Source organism: Pygocentrus nattereri, chromosome 23, assembly GCF_015220715.1.
Source record: "Pygocentrus nattereri isolate fPygNat1 chromosome 23, fPygNat1.pri, whole genome shotgun sequence".
Classification (NCBI taxonomy): domain Eukaryota; kingdom Metazoa; phylum Chordata; class Actinopteri; order Characiformes; family Serrasalmidae; genus Pygocentrus; species Pygocentrus nattereri.
In genome coordinates this window covers 7,381,280-7,399,412 of record NC_051233.1, presented here as the reverse complement: position 1 = coordinate 7,399,412, position 18,133 = coordinate 7,381,280, and the positions used below count along the sequence as shown (strand labels likewise).

The following is an 18,133-nucleotide window of genomic DNA, read 5'->3' as shown; positions in this document are numbered from 1 at the left end:
CCACCTAGCAACACACTTTGAACTCCATAGACACCACCTAACCTCACCTTAGCAACTACTTTGGGTACCATAACAACCACTAGGAAACACCTAGGATACCACAGCAACCACCTAAAAACACCCCAGCAACCACCTGGGATGTCATAGCAACCTCCTAGCATCACCCTATTAATCACTTGTAACACCCTTGCAACCATCTAGCAACACCCAAGCAAATAATCTAAATATAATCTATATAATAATAATTTAACAACCGCCTAGCAACCACCAGACATACCATAGCAACCAGTTAGCAACACTCTAGTAACCACCTGGGAATTGATTCACCAGTGCAATCACAAGAAATTCCGTTTTCTTTGACTTTCCATTTCCCTCGCGTTTCTGATCAGAGCATACCAGTTAATTACCATCATATCATATGTTTGTATTTCAGTTGTCTATGTGCTCAAATTCTCCTGCAGCATCTGCTGCTCTTATCTCCCACCTGCTGCCCCAGCAAGCGTTTCTAATGACCTGTTGATGGCAAACCACTGCTGCCCCAGTTGTTGCTGTGTATGTGCGGAGTGTGCAGGGAGAGCATGTGTGGAGCGTGCGGCGCTGTGGGGCTGACTGTGGCGAGCCTTTATTAGCTCAGTGGTGGGCTCCAGCATGCACCAGCCAGCAGCAGTGAAATCAATGTAATATAAAAGGCCTGAAAAAAAAAGGGAAAGTCTTCCCCTCCACTCTCCAGCAGTCTGCTCCTGCTCAGACGAAACAGCGAGGAGAGAAAGCTAACAGGACAGAAGGGAGGATTATCAGTCAGAAAAAAGAAAAAAAAATCCGCTTTCAACTCCTCTCTGTCTGTCGTAATTAGATTTTTAAATGAATTCATTTTCCTTATTAAGTGTTCAAAGTGCAGTAAAGTGGAGCAGGAGGCCATTGTAAGAAATAAGAGGGAAAAAAGTCCTACTTTGGTAATAATAGCTTGAAAACATGTTATTTATTTATTTATTGTTTATATTTTTGAAGCTATGTATGCATTCATTTAAATATTAACTCGCAATTTATGTATGTATTTATTTACCATTTATGAGTTTTTATTAATAATAAAAACATTATGTATAAATTCGCTTATTTATTCAATATTATTTCACTCTTTCTACCTGCAGTCGTCACTAGTTCCTTTTCCCCACCCGAGGCGTACCTCATTAGCACACACAGTGCTCGGTTTCATTATAACTAATGCATATTTCATCCGATATTAATTTAATTTTACTCCTAGCGCGTGTAATTTGTTCTCTACCCGAGGCTGACAAATATTTGGAGGGGGATCCGTGCAAAATCCTGCCCTGGCCGGGGTCCTGAAAGATTACATAGGAGTCTTCCAGGTGGGAGTGTTTACATTGTGGTTAGCGGAGATTAGGAGTGGATTTGGCAGGATGAAGTCTCACCAGATACCACCCCCCTCCCCCCCTCCCCTGCCTGCCCATAGTCTCAGAAGCTGGAATGGCCTTCATTTGATTCAGTCCAGATGGACACTCTGGCACAAGCTTACATCTCAGCCACCTTCATAATGAATTAGTGCTGTAGACCTTCCTATCAGCCCCTGTATGGCAGCCACTGGCCACTTTATTAGAAAGGCCCACCTTCTACTTCCACTCACTGGCTACTGGCCACTTTATTAGAAACACAGACCTTCTACTTTTAAATACTGGCCACTTTATTGGAAACACCGACTTTCTACTTTCACTCAGTGGCTACTTTACTGGAAAAACCTCCCTTGTTCTTCCACTCACTGGCCACTTCATAGGAAACAACTACTTTTTACTTCCACTCACTGCCCACTTTGTTGGAAACACCTACCTTGTTCATTCACTACTGGCCACTTTATTGGAAACACCTACTTTGTACTTCCACTTACTGGCCACTTTATTAAAAACGCCTTCCCTCTACTTTCACTCTCTGACCACTTTATTGAAAACACCCACCTTGTTTGTCCATTGCTGGCCACTTTTAAGGAAGCACCTACCTTGTGTCTCCACTCAGTGGCCATTTTATTAGTAACACCTACCTTCTACTTCCACTTACTGGCCACTTTATTGAAAACACCAACCTTCTACTTCCATTCCCTGGCCATTTGGTGGAAACACCTCCCTTGTTCGTCCACTCACTGTCCACTTAATTGGAAACACCTACCTTCTACTTCCATTTGCTGTCTACTTTTTTTTGGAAAGCTTCCCCTGTATTTCCACTTGCTGACCACTTTATTGGATACGCCCACCTTGTACCAGCAGGTGAAGCCACAAGGGAGGTGTTTCCATTAAAGCGGCCAGAAAGCGTGTAGTAGGCCTACAGTATCAGGCCTACAATACAGCTGTGTCTGCCACATTTGTAAAAGAACTTGTCCAGATAAGACAAGTCACTAGAGTCACTAAGTTCAGTCAAACAGAAAAGATCCGCCTTCTGTCTCTATAAAACTGGCCCAAGCCTCAGTGGAGTCAGAAACAATATTATAATGCCTAAACCCCCCAACCCCCCCAACCCCCAATCCTCTCATCCCGTCTCATCTCACCTTCTCCAAGTGCTGTAAAGGGACACAGAATGAACTGAAGCTGTGGTTATTCTTCCATGAAAAATTCATACCTCTCCCTCTCCCATTGTGCTGATGTGCTGTTATATAAGAGAATATGGCCACGCTCCGCTCTTGTCAATAGGTTCGCCACAGGAGAGTGACACCAAAGCCCCCTTTGCTCTTGTTGTTGGGCTGTGGGATTATCTAGTGAGTGTTCTCGAAGAAATTGAGTTGTTAGATTGGATTGTTGGATGTGGAATGGCTCACTGTGTTACAGCTCCGACAGTCGTCATTGCAGCAGTGGCTGTGGATCTGAGGCTGCTTATTCAGTGCTGGGCTCTACGTCAGGGCAGCTTTACCAGCAGCTGCAGTTCACAGCTTTGACTTCTGTTTGCTGTGATACAGTCTGAATACAGCTGGCGAGGTTCTGTGCTTTGTGGTACAAGAGTGTACAAGAGTCAGAGAGCACTCACTTATTACATTTCTAGTCAGCCATGATCTACAAGGCGTTCATTTTTCAAGAGATATTTCTGAGAAGATTAAATATAAGATAATCTACTTGCATAAGAAAGGGGGATATCAAAGGGAAATAAGTGAAAAACAACTGTGCAAGACCTGGAAGACCACCAAAACTGTCCTCCTTAAATAAATAGTACTTTTCATCTTTGAGAGAGAGGAGAAAATCAAGTTGCTTCAGATCTGAAAACATCCACAGGTGCTTCTGTCCATCCTTCCATTGTGAGAAGACAACTCAGCGCTATGGGTCTGAAAGGATGTGTAACTGTTCAAGAAGAACCTCACTGAGAAAAGGAGACGGCCACATCCAACAAAGCAGCTGAACATGGCCTGACCACCCCAGAGTCCAGACCTCAGCATCACTGAATGTGTTTGATTACTTCAGAAAATGATCAACCAGCTTCTAAGTCTGAACTTTGGAGGTGTGTCCACAGATTTACTCGAGGAACTGAAAGATAGTCTCCTAATGAGAGTGGGAGCTGTAATAAAAAGAGACAGGAAAAATATGATATTTTATGGAGTTGTTGAAGCTTCTGTGGGTTTTCTGTTTATTTCTGATGCTGAAAAACAAGTAATATACTTAATATGCATTTTGACTGGAAATTAAACAAATGAAGGGTGATCTCTGGCTGTATGTTGGGCCCACGAATACTCTCTTTCATTGCTCCTGTGGCCAGGTTGAATACATATACAGAATGTTGACATTCTCATACAGAATAAATACAAATTGAATTAAATTATTTACTCTAAATGTAGATATTTTATAGTTTGTGTCAGACTGTTTCCCAGAGAAAATTTATTAAAATTGGTTTCTAAAGTCAGAACTGCTAACAGGTGCTATAACGATCTGTTAGAATTCTCAATTAGCATATTACAGCCTTCTGTGATATGTGGTGATAGTGATAACATATTGCTGCAGCCTGAGATGTTGCTATAACAATTAACACCATACACTGAAATGATCTCTGTGCAGAAGATGTATTTCTATTATTTTGCTTTCCTTATCTTCTCCTCTAGAGTTGTTATGGTTGCTTTGATGTAATATTTCAATTGAATAGCTTAGTGATATCATAGAAATGCCTGGGATGCCGTAGCAATGGCCTAGCAATACAGTAGCAACCACCTAGGATAACACAGCAACAGCCTAGCAGTACCTTAGGAACCACATGGGATACTATAGCAACAGCCTAGTGACACCTTGGCAACCAATTAGGATAACACAGTAAAGGCATAGCAATAACTTAACAACCACATGGGATACCATATCAGCAGGCTAGCCTCACTTGGCAATCAATTAGGACAACACAGTAAAGGCATAGCAATACCTTAACAACCACTTGGGATACCATAGCAACAGCCTAGCCTCACTTGGCAATCACTTAAAATAAAATAGAAAGGGCATATACCAACACCTTAGCAACCACTGTGGATGCCACAGAAGCTACTTAGGAAGACTTTGGCATTCACCTGGGATTATGATACCAAACTACCTATGATACCATAATAATAACCCTAAGCAACCACCCAGGGTAACCTAGCAAACACCTAACAACACCTCAGCAATCACCTGATATACCATACCAATGCCAGAGCAACACCTTAGCAACCACCTGGGATACCATTGCAGTGGCCTAGCAACATCCTAGTAACCATTGTAGATACCATCGTAAGAACCATGCACTGCTTTAGTAACCACCTCATATACTGTAGCAACTGCCTAGCAACACTTTAGCAACCACTTACGATACCATAGCAACAGCCCTTAGCAACCACCCAGGGTAACGTAGCAAACACCCAACAACACCTTAGCAAACATCTATGCTATGTACCATAGCAATGGCCTAGCAGCACCTTAGCAACCACCTGGGAGACCACTGCAATGGCTTAGCAACACCCTAGTACCCACTGTAGATACCATAGCAACAGCTTAGCAACACTTTAGCAACCACCTGGGCAATGTCTATGTGAAGATAACAAAGTGTGTTCATGAACATTCTCCTTCCAGTTTTCTTGACGTTTTACTTTTGTAAACCTGCATATTCGTAATGATTGGTTTAATATCTATAATGTGGTGATGTTTTTATTTTTATTTATTAATTTTTTAAAAAGCCGTCATTGACCCCCTTGCAGTACCGCCACGGCCCACAGGGCGCTGCAGCCCATGGGTTGAAAACCACTGCTTTAGATCATGCGCCTGCCTTCGTTCATTAACACACTCAGAACAAACTAATTGAAAAGTCAGGCTACTCACAGCACCTGCTAAAAAAGGAACTGTTAGAGTTCTCAATTAGCATATTACAGCCTTCTGTGATATAAAACAGTGATAATGATTACATATCGCTGAAGCCTGAGGTGCTGCTATGACAATTAGCACCACATTTTCAAATCATCTCTGCGCAGAACATCACTCTGGATCATTTCTCTCCGCTTTACTGTTTACTTGAGGTGATGTGGTCTGGCTTTGTTATGATGTCAAAAGTCATCAACTTCAAACCATAATAAACTATTTCCTCTTTTACTTACAGACGCAAATCTGATATTAATTGAAACTTTACAATGTGCACATTGTACCAGTTTCTCTGCTTGTTTCAGTGAGCTATGATTCAGTGGAATTCATATGAAAGTGCAGCACGCTTTACAGCTGTGACTTCTAAAGCATTAAATCCTAAGATTATGTCTAGAGGCGACGGGAGCAGTGTGAACGATTACGCCTGAGCGATGATGGTGATGGTGGTTGAAGGTCGATGTGGCATTCCAGCTAGCTGCCTCTTGGCTTTCCTGTGGAAGCTGCTTCCAGTGGGACAGTGGAGCTCTGTAAATGACTCCTCTGTGGCATTTTGCCATTGGAGCCACTCTCCTGTTCTTTCAGATTGCACTGTAGTGTGGTGACCATTAGCAGCGTCCTCACAGCACTTCCGAATGAATCTGAGATCACACAAGCCGGCCTCTTTATCAGAAACCCACCTCCGCCTTGTTGGCTTGCAGCTTGTGTTGAGCCTTATTCACGCCTAAATAAGTTTAGGTGGCCGACCACTCCTGACCTACACTTTGAAAAGGCTCTTCAAAGGTAAAGTAATGAAAAGTAATGTGTAGAACCATGAACACTCAGAACCCTTTACATGAATATGTTTCTTTCATGGTGAAATGTATTTAGACTGATGGAGAGTGTGTTGTATATGATTCTATCTAGCACCAGAAAGGGTTCTGCTATTGTTACAATATAGAACCATGAACAAACAAAGAACCTTCTGCATGATTAAAGGGTTCTTTGCATCATGAAAGGGTACTTCAGACCTATGTGCTGTAGATTGTTGTCTATAGCAACCAAAAGGGTTCTTCTATTGTTACAGTGTCAAGCTTGTAACAACAGAAGAACCCTTTTGGGTGCTATATAGAACTCTTCAGAAAGGTTCTATATGGAACTATCTATAGCACATTTATGCACATTTTTTCAATTCATAGTACAATTCATTGTAAATACTAAATAATTTGTAGTAGCTAATGAACAATTTATGCATAATTTATAGTAGATAATGAATAATTCATAGTAGATACCAAATAATCTACAGTGTATAATGAATAATTCATAGTAGATGCTGTGTATTTTATAGTAGATATTGAATATTTCATAATAGATACTGAATAATTCATAGTAGATAGCCCAATAATTTATAGTACATAATAAATAATTCATAGTACATACTAATTCATTAATAGGAGGTACTTAATTCATAGTACATGCTGAATAATTTATAGTAGATATTGCATAATTCATCGAATATACACAATACCTTGAATAGTTACTGAACAACTCATAGCAGATACTGAAACATTTACAGAATGGATTGAATAATTTATAGTGAAATCTGAATATTTTACTAAAACATGCGTAGTAGTTACTGAATAATTCGTAGTAAATACTACTAATAAATGATTTCTTATAGACATCGAATACCTTGAATAGTTGCTGAATAATTCAGTATTAATTCACTAATAACTCAATCATTATCAGAAACTAAATAATAGATTTGTAATTTACAAATAGGTACAAATTAAAATGTTGCCTATAGAAAGGCAATAACTGATTTTAAAGAGAGCCAACATTTAACCGTATCCAGCTGTGCCGTTTGTCAAATTCTTGATCAGTCTGCATTTTCACAACAAAAACTGCACTGAGAAAATAAGTAAGGATGTATTTTAGCACTAGTTGTGTGGTCCTTGTGTTCATAGAGTGATCGTTTTGTACATTTTCTTCTGGTAATTACTGCCTTAGCGCACTATAGCACAGCATAATCCAGGGTAGAAGGACGATGGGACATTTCGAATTTGCATAATCATGCATATTCATATATGTTTTAGCAATCTGCATGTGGCTGAAGGTGTAGAGATGCCATTTTTAGTGGTTTCTTGGGTATAAAAAGCCATTTGTTATTCAATGTAGATTGTGTAAAGGGTTTAAATGACACCTTTAGGGGAACTTTTAGTCCCGTATGGACTCTTAACCTTGGTGCGTTTGCTGTGTACCTCCCTGGCAGAAGCACATTAGCATGGAGGTCTTGCTGGCCACCCACTGTGCTGCTAATGGGAAATGCTGCACATGCTGAAGCAACAGCAAGCTTTTTAGTGCGGCTCCGTCTGAGGTAAGACGTACCGCACGGTAAAGCTGGAGTGAAGCGGAGCGGCTTAGTCCGCGTGTGTGTGGAGATTAAGTTTGCTGCACGCTACAGCGCGTCTGCCAGTCTGCCCGGCTAGCCTGCAAAACAACAACACGGTCACAGGAGGACCCTGACTGTTTATGGTGGTTGATTTTCTTTTCTTCCTAATCGCAGGAAAAGGGCCTGTGGGAATTTGTTTGCCGGCTGGCCTCGGACTTCAGCTGGTTACTGCGGCAAATGCTCTGTTGCTGCCTGGGCCGAGATGTAAACATAATGCAAAAGGCCTGTTCTGATGTTTATCTGCTCCACAACAGTCCGGCACATCTCTCAGACTCCTTTGTTTTCTCAGCCGGGTTGTTGCGTTTCATTGTGTGATCCATGAGAAATAAGCAGTCCTGCTTTGCTAGCCCCAGTTTTAACTACTGTATGCACTGCTCATTCATTTGTTTAAGGAATAGTTATTTGGATTCTGCATCATTACATGATTTGAATACTGCAGTTGTCTTTGTGATTATATCTACCACAGGCTTCAAGGCTTAGACTATATATCAATGTTGTAATTATACACATATATACATAGATCGTGTGTGTGTGTGTGTGTGTGTGTGTGTGTGTGTGTGCTAATCCATAATCCATCCAATCTTGACTCTGCTTCAACTACTAAAAGTCTCGGTCTTCACACGGACTCTGCTCTAGCAGTTTTGACAACAGCACAACTGATACACGTTGCTACAAAATGTTAAATGTCTGAAATGGTAACCTTTGAAGAGATGGAAAAAACTTTGATTGGACATTAAATAATTCAACTATGAAATTTTAACACAGTGTAAAATGTGTTCAGTGGTATATTCTGTAACATATTTAGGTGCATCATAGACCACTTTCAGGAATCTACTCTTTTCATGACATACATGGGGCGTTGTTTATAAAAATGTAGACAAAATTTGCTACTACCTAAAGTAAAATTTCCTACCTTATAAAAGGGTAAAACTGTACATTTTTGGCTTTTTACTGGCTAGAAGCTTCCACTAATTGTTAGCCTCGTAACTCTCGTGCAAAATTAAGAAGTAAACTTTCAACATCATTTTTATGGAAGCCCAAAAACTAAAGCCTGTGGTCTCTCTTTCTGGCAGCTGTATACCGAAATTTGGGCTCAATTTCTGAAAATAAAGGCTGATGTTCTCAAAATAATTGCTTATTTTTCTCAAAAATGTCTCTTACTATCTGAAAATAAAGACTTCTCAGATCTTTGACTTTGTATTGTGATATAATGACTTGAATGATTTTCTTGAAATAATGAAATTTTCACAAAAAAATGATTTCTTTTCTCAGAAATTTGACTTGCTATTTTAAGAAACTAAGTTGTTGTACTAAATGACTGTCATTCAATCATTATTTCATAATAATAAGTCATTATTTTGAGATACTAGGTCTATACACACTAACAACTGCCAGAAAATGAGAAAGAGAAAAGTGCATTTTTTCCTCTGCTCCCTGGAAGAATGATTTTTTCTGTTGTTGAACCTCTACTTTTAAAGATTATATGCTAACGTCTACTTTCTTTTTCTTTACAGGCTGATGGACATGTAATAATGAGTATAGCTACAGAAGTTCCAGCCATCCTGATCTTCACCAGCACAGTGTCACCAAATATCTACGTACACATCAAGCAGAAAGCACCCAATCTAATCCTTTATGTAGGTATCAAACACTTTCACTCCATCAGCCAGGAAAGAAAGACAAAAGAAAAACACCATTCAGTGGATGGTTGTTTAGAACCGTGGTTCTCACACCTCACCTCAGGGACACTTAGATGATCCATATTCTTGCTCCAACCTGGCTCATATCCCACCCTGAGGACTGGTTTGAGAATCCTGTTTTTAGTAAATGAGATGTATGAGTGTAAAGAAACTCTTTCAAGGTTAAAGAACCTCCACATAATGTAAAGATTTTAGGGCAGGCGTGGGCAACTCAAACGTTTAGAGCCTTTTTGTCCTTCCAACAAATCCAAACCACCTTGGGAGCCACATTTTAAATGCATTACGTCAGAATCAGAATCCTTTATTGATCCCAGAGGGAAATTGCAGTTTTTACAGTTGCAACCATTTATATAAAATAATAAAATACTTTAATAATTTAAAGCAAAAGAGAAATAGAAATTTGCAATACGTACACAAGATTTAAGTTCTTGTGAATATAATAAAGTGGCAGTGACTGTGATAATAAATATTAAACATCTAGTATAAGGCAGCTCAAATTATTGCACCTCTGAGTTTTTGCACACAATTATTATTATTACACATATGAACAGTTTGGTATTGAGCTTTGCACAGAGGAACTGCAGTATCACACACTGAGGGAGGAGTTATAGAGTTTGAAGGCTACAGGTAAGAATGACCTCCTGTGGTGCTCTGTGGTCATTTTGGCAGAATGAGTCTTGCGCTGAATGAGCTCCTGTGTCTCATCACTGTGTTGTAGAGTGGGGGGGGCATTGTCCATAATGTCCTGCAGCTTAGACAGCGTCCTCCTCTCTGACACGGCCATCAGCGAGTCCAGCTCCACACCCACAACATCACCGGCCTTGCGGATCAGTTTGTTGAGTCTGTTGGCATCTGCCACCCTCAGCCTGCTTCCCCAGCATGCAACAGCATAGAGGATAGCACTCGCCACCACAGACTCATAGAAGATCCTGAGCAAAGTCCGGCAGATGCTGAAGGACCTCAGGCGCCTCAGAAAATAGAGACGACTTTGGCCCTTCCTGTAGAGGGCGTCAGTGTTCTTAGCTCAGTCCAGTTTATTGTCAGTATACGCTCCCAGATATTTGTAATCCTCCACAGTGTCCACTGTCCACACACAGGGGTCCCTCCTTAGGTCCACCACCAGTTCCTTTGTCTTTGTCACATGTTACATTTTATTACATACTTTTTCACACTTTGTTACATTTTACCATCTTGGATGTAAATATGTCTCAGTATGTGCTAATGTCCTAGTGTAATCTAAAAAATACGACATAAATGAAAATGCAGACTTAATTTGCTCTGCTTTAAGCTTTAGCTCAGCTATAGCTGCTTTTCTTGCATCTCCAGCAGGAAACTTTTCCGCAAAAGTGGAACCATTTCTTGTAAAACGTCTCTCAACGTTCAACAGCTGGTTTCCTGATACATTTCATCTGCAACAAGAAACTGTCAGACACTAAAAGGTCACGAGGCTGAAGTCGCTTCTCATTTACCAGCTTCTTTTTCGAATTTCCTCCACCTCCACCTTAAATGGTGAGGTGCCAGAATGTAACTGCTGCACCATTTAAGGTGGAACGGGAAAATTCCAACTAGAAGTTGGCAAATGAGAAACTGACATCAGCCTCGTGACCTTTTAGTGTCTGACAGTTTCTTGTTGCAGATGAAATGTATCAGGAAACCAGCTGGAGTGATTATAAACTCAAATAAGTCAATTTTCAGGGTTAAAGGGTGAATTAGCAGTTCTGAATCAGCTCCAGCGTTTAAGATCATTTATTGTTAAACTGTATTGAACGATTAGCAGAGCTTTATTTTACTGCAAAGGAGGATTATTTTATTTTTACCTAAATGTCTCTGCCATGGAGCCACAACAGGGCAGTATAACAGCTGCAGGCAGCTCCAGAGCCACATGTTGCCAACCCCTGTTCTAGGAAAACTTGGTGTCAACCATTCAAAGGTTCTTCACGCTCACAAACATGGCTGTAGTGACCAAAGTTGCTTTAAGGTACCACAAAAGTGGTTGTTCTATGGCCGTAGTTCTCAGGAACCCCCAGACAGTATAGATTTTTACACTGGGGACAGGTTTGAGAACCTTTGTTCTTGGCCAAAGTTGCTTTAAGGTACCACAAAAGTGGTTGTTCTATGGCCGTAGTTCTCAGGAACCCCCAGACAGTATAGATTTTTACACTGGGGACAGGTTTGAGAACCTTTGTTCTATACCTTCACTCAGAGAACCAGCTATGAAAATGGAAGAATGCATTCATGAGTGGAGCATGAACAGCTCAATTATGGAAGATGACCAAAGAACTGCATTCACATGCATTGCTGTTCCAGTGACAGAAGCAGGGACAGACTTGATCTGTACTTTTTTTGGGAAGACAGACACAAATGTCCAGATGTGAGCTGCTGCCAGCTGTTTGACAAATCTTACCTCACTCCAGCTGTGCAACCCCCAGGGGCCTGTTTGGAGAACCAATTAACCTTGTTTGTACGGCCTCGGGCCTCAGTGAGCATTACGAGGGCGAACATATTGAAATGGTGGAGAGTACCCATATGTGAAAATGCTGGGAAGTAAACAACCACCCAAAAGAATAACATGTGAAACAATAACACATGTCTAATGTTAGTGGCAGAGTTTTGTTTTAGGAATGAAGTCAATTAAGGAGTTTCCCCATTTAACCAGAATGTACACTCTTAAAAGCATGGTGCTTCAAGGGTTCTTAAGTAAAGAAAAGGGCTCTGTATTGAACCATGGACACTCAAAAAACCCTTTGCATCATAAAAGCGTTGTTCAGCTTGATGGAAATTGTGCCATAGATGGTTCTATATAGAACCTTTTTGGAAGTGGTTCAATATAGAACTGTCTATATCACAATCATGTGCATTTTCCATCAATCCAAAGAACTCCTTCATGATGGAGTTAAAGGTTCTTTAACCCTTTTATCATGTAAAGTTACTATTTTGGAGACATGAGGTTTTGTTTCCGACATGTATATTCATAGTTTTCATGTAACATCCACCGTGCACAATGTATTAAAGCTTTTGGTCAGTTATTCCTTTGAAAAGCTTGGTGCCCCTGAAAGGCCTTGATGAGTTCAGTCTGAGGTGTAGAATCAGGGTAAACACTAAACTGCACTGAGTTATGGCCTTTCAAGCCTGAACTTGTGCAACCTTATACAAAGCCTTGGCCATCCATTTCTGCAGACAAGATCCAGTCCGAAACAAGCCAGAACACCAGCTTGATTCCATCTGAGTCCACTCCTAACGGATTGTCTGTTCGCTCTCTTTTCACAGAAACCCAGCAGGGAACATACACTGACACAGCAAGAGATTTGAACATTCAGAACCTTAAGAATCTCTAGTTGCTTAAGGGTATTTTTCCATATGGTGAAAAGGTTCTATATATATATATATATATATATATATATATATATTATTCAATATAGGGAAGAAAAAGCCAGTGGGTGTCCTTGACTCATCCTAACTGCTTGGAAAGAAGTCTCTGTTTATTCTTAATATGAAAAAAAAAGTGTACCAACCAATCACAATTGACAGCTATACCTATACAGAACTCTGGTATATGGCCATACATGCATGTATCACATGTTGGAAATCAGACCAAAACCTTTTATATCTAGTTTAGCCATTTTTCTGTTTTTGACATAATTTAAACATCATTTAAAAACACCTGTTGTCCTTTAAATTGTGTGTAAATTTCATGGTGAATGGACCAAAAGAAATGGCCCAAAATTACTTGGACAGACGTCTGGTTCTATTGACTTTCATTAACAGTAGAGTATGTTTTTTCCTTCTCCTGTATTTTGGAGATACAAGGTTTTAATCCAACAACAGTGATATGTATATATATATCATACACTTTTAAGAAGAGTGAAATTTATTCTATATGGAACCATGGATTTTTAAAGAACCCTTCATGATTAACCCTGCATGATTAATTACATAGAACCCTTTCACGATGCAAAAAATCCTTTAATCATGCAAAGCATTTCCTGAGTGTTCATGTCATATCTAGAACCATTTTCTTGCTAAAGAACCCTTGAAGAAGAGAGTGTATTGAGCAGGTGTTTTAGGGTTATTTTACCGAAACGTCCGCATGTTTATCTCTCCCTAGGAGTCGCTGGTGTTACTGATCGCCATTGGTGTTACACATCAGAAAGGCAACACCAGAGACAGTAACACTGACATTTTCAATGAAAAAGGCATTTTACCAAATTGCTGCTACAGAGCATCAAACTATGTGTTGTGAATCATGGAATCTCTACTAAAATGTCATTTAATCCATTTAAATGACATATTTTCACACTAGTTGGTCATACCAGTGACTTCACCTAAAAGCCTCACATGAAATCATGAGCTAAGTGAGAATTTCTAAGGCTAAAAAAAGACACAGTGGACTCTCCATGTGCTTTTCTTTCTAGATCCTCAGAGAACAGGTAAAAGGAAGTCAGGTGATGTCACCAGTGTGATTTATATTTCAAAATAAGAGATTTTTTGTCACACTGTAACACCAGTGACACGACTCCTGGGGACCACAACTTTCACTCTAAATTTTATAATATTTATTTGGTGTTTATATTCTTTATGTCATTTATATCATATCTTTCATGGTTATGTATAGCTTATAGATTATAGTGGTGCCTGGAATTCTATATAATTGATTTGAAAACCAATATTGCTAACTTATTGTTTCATTTTAACATATAAATCAATTGTAACCCTAAGATGTTTTGCAAGTGTAATACAATAATTGATGTTTCCACAGAATGACTTATTTATTAGCATTTGGCTTAGCGGCTTCTAGGGATTCCCAGTGGTTGTGAAGCATACTGGGTACTGTATTGAGAGAACATTGATGAGCCAGAACATGAAAATGGTACAAAATCTTCAATTCTGAGGCTGAAGGACATGATGCTGTACTCTATCAAATAGCATATTAAATGCTCATTTTAGGCCTAACTAGCTGCTCTAGGAAGCTGCTTTGGCCACCTGGTCCCCACCTTTTATTGTCAGTTTCCATGCACTTTTTTTTTACTGAAGGCTTGACCTGTGCTTTATGCCTTCCAGGATGCAGGGCACGCAGGATGTACAGACAGCCGACTGGAGCGACGTTCCAAAAAGCCTGACCCTTCGTTTAATCAGGGCTTGCTTTGCTGTCTAAGCATCCTTTGCTCAGTGCTGTCAGTTTAATCAGGTTTCTTCCCTTTGCTGGGTTATAATAGTGATATGATGGAGTCTTCAGCTGGTCTGGACTATGTTAATGCTGAAAGGTCTTGGCCAGGTTAATGGCAGCGCTGTGCTGAAAGGCTAAAGTTGGCTAGCTTCTCTTCACTGAGTCACGCAGCGGGGAAGGAAGTCTAATCGGAATGTGTTTGGGATCGGGCCACCTCGGGCCGGGACCCTTCCTGCTTTTCGTTTTGATATCTGCAGAGACAAACGCCTGTCAGACAGGCTCCTCCGTTCTCCCCATCCCTCCATCACCCCCTCCGCTCCTCTCTGCACCCCCCTACTTGTGTTTCATTGTGATTTGTTACAGTGCTTGTCCACACAGCTTCCTGTCTTTCTTTCTCCATCCACCAAAAAACCACATGAAAAGAACACATCAATCAAAGATGACTGCTTCACTCACAGTGAAAACCAAACCTGTCTACATCTACTGATTAACAGTGATCTGGTTTCGTAAAGCTTATTGATTACCCTGATGAAATGAGTTAAGAAACTCTCTGCACTCATTGTAGTAAATATGAAGTGTTTTCACATACGCTGCAAAAACTAGTGTGACATTGAGCTTGTTGTAAGCTTATGATACTTATTCCTAGATGTTTTAGTTGTTTTAAGTGAGTAATTCAAATGATTTCACTGTATTGCCAGAACATTTTGCTTAATGCAGTTTCACTTCATACATGCAAAATTATCAGCCAGTACTGTGAGATTACTGACTTAAGCAAAACGGTCCATAAATAAGTAAAATAATCTTATAACACTCTCACAGCAAAATTTCTCTACATGAGAAATATTGGATATATAGAATAAGTTTAAGATAATTTCACTTGCCAGTGTATTTAGTTGTAAGTTGAACTTTTTACTTCATGTTAGAGCCGAGTTAGATTTTTTCAAGTAGCCATAAAAGTTTGAAAAATCAAATAGTGAGTTGTGATTTTTGAAGCAATTTAACCTGTCATACATTCTCATATTTAAGAACTAGAACATCCTTTTTTTCATGAATAGCTGAAGTGCATTGCTCTGTAATAACATATACACCAACCTAGCTTCAAATGTGATCACATCTTTCCAAATTGGAAAAATGTCAAAATGTCTCTGCAGCACACCCTCTGGTTCAACTCTGCTATAGATGTGGATGACTTGTCCTCGTACCAAAGTACCATGAAACGTCACAGTATGCAAATCAGTCAACTAACGATCCTGGTCCCTGATCTACTTGTGCCCACCGTTTTGGATGTTTTCCCATACATATCGTCTAATTGCATTTGGGGCAGTCGTGGGCTGGAGGTTAGGCTGGTGAGCGGAAGGTTGCTGGTTCGATCCCCAGAGCCGACAGCACATGACTGAGGTGTCCTTGAGCGAGACACCTAACCCCCAACTGCTCCCCGGGTGCTGCGGATTGGGCTGCCCACCACTCCGGGCAAGTGTGCTCACTGCCCCCTAGTGTGTGTCTGCTCACTAGTGTGTATGTGGTGTTTCACTTCACGGATGGGTTAAATGCGGAGGTGAAATTTCCCCATTGTGGGACTAATAAGGGTCACTTAATCTAGTTATTATTATTGATAACTCTTAGTTGGATGACCAGAGAGGCAGTGTATGACCAACCTGGTCACATCTGTGAACAACCTACTAACGTTTGGCATCTTCCTGTTATACTTCTGTGCTTGGAATCAAACAGGCAACATGCTAAAAGTTAGGTTGTAATGCTGGTAGTGCTAGAGAATGAGCTAACTAGCCCAGGTTACATAGGTTGGGTTAGCTTTAGCTTCATTGTCGAAAAGGCCACTGAAGGGTGAAGTCTATTCTTATTCATGTGTTCTCAAAATAGTAGCACAAAAATATCACTGTTGTCAGATTAAAACCTCGTATCTCCAAAATGAGAACTTTACAGGAGCAGAAAAAACCTACTTCAATTTAAATGTAAGTCAATGGAACCAGAGGTTTTTCCAAGGTTTTCAGAGGTTTTTCATTTTTGGTTGTTTCTTTTGGTCCAATTGTCATGAAATTTACACACACTGTAAGGGGGAGTTTTCAAATGATGTCAAAAACTGAAAAACGAAAAAAAAAAATGGAGATACAAGGTTCTCTTCCGACAACAGCGATATAAAAATCTACAAAACTTCAGCTTCGTAAAATCACATTCTTCATGTCAGAATGAATGCAGTGGCTAAGAGGTCACCTCATTAAAGGAGACATGCAGATTAAGAAGCAGAAATAGCCACTTTCTGCATTGCCATTGGTTTTCCTGGTTGGACTCGGCTTCAGTGCAGCATGACATAATCTCTGAACGTCTTTATCTCTTGTCTGTTTTTCTGTCTGCGGTGGTCAGGCTAGTGTAGACAGTGTATGTATATATTTATCCCCACATGGAGTCAGATTCCAGCCGCTTGAACTGACGCACACAGTTAAAAAGGTCCCATTTCCCGTCCCTAGTCAGGAAGTGAAGGAAAGACTGTGGCACCAGAGGGGTTGGGCAACCAGCGCGTGGACACTGGACAATAATAAACATTCAGTTTCAAACGACCAAATTCGCAGACCGACAGAGACAGGAATAAATGAAAGAGAGAGGCTGACCAGTGCAGCGGGCAAATGTGAAGCAAATCTCTTCATATACGATTCCTTTTTTTCTTTACAGTAAACGAGACAGCTTCTGGGCAGCACAGAGGAAGTTTGGTCATTATGTAATCCTCAAAGCATGAATGAATAGAATCATGAATGTACCACGAGAGGTCAGAATGTTCTAAGAACAATTGCAATGGATGTGAATCATTAAAGTGACCAGACATTAACCATTTTTTTAAAACTTTTGTTATGATTACCTCTTTATTGCCCATTTTTTCCTTTTTTTGTCATTTTATTCCTGCTGAAAATTCCAAAGCTTTTGCTAGTAGCAGGTTTCAGATGGTCTAAGCTGGTCACAGCAGTTGACAAGCTGGACATCTAGCTAGACTAGCCAAAAGGTGTGTTTGTCTCTTGAGTTGGAAGGTTTTACTGGTCAACCTGTAAGATCAGCATAAGTAAGCATGACCAAACTAGTTAACCAGCATTACCAAGCTGGTCAACTAGCATAATCATTGTGACCAAATTGGTTAACCAGTATAATCAGCATGACTGAGATGGTCAACAAGCAAGATCAAGCAGGTCAACCAGCTAGGCGAGCAAGACCAAGCAGGTCAATGGCCACGACCATGCTGGACAACCAGCATGACCAAGCTGGTCAACAAGAGTAACCAAGCAGAGCAATGAGGAAGGTTTAACTGGTCAACCTAATCAGCATAAGCAAGAACGACCAGCATGGCCAAGCTGGTTAACCAGCATCCCTAAGTTGGATGATCATCATGACCAAACTGGTTAACCAGCATCATTTCCATGGCCAAGCTGGTAAACAAGAATAAAGTGGCAGGTCAGTGAGGATGACCAAGCTGGTCATGATAGCT

The 18,133-nt window shown here is 40.3% G+C and overlaps 1 protein-coding gene across 1 annotated transcript in view; it reads left to right on the top strand.

Annotated features, from left to right (window-relative positions):
* The window catches only part of eng (endoglin), an 85,251-nt gene that overhangs the window by 42,541 nt on the left and 24,577 nt on the right, over positions 1–18,133 (top strand). The window contains exon 4 of the mRNA XM_017702892.2: positions 9,297–9,419. Within this exon, the coding sequence (XP_017558381.1) occupies positions 9,297–9,419 (123 nt within the window). The remainder of the gene's footprint in view (positions 1–9,296; positions 9,420–18,133) is intronic.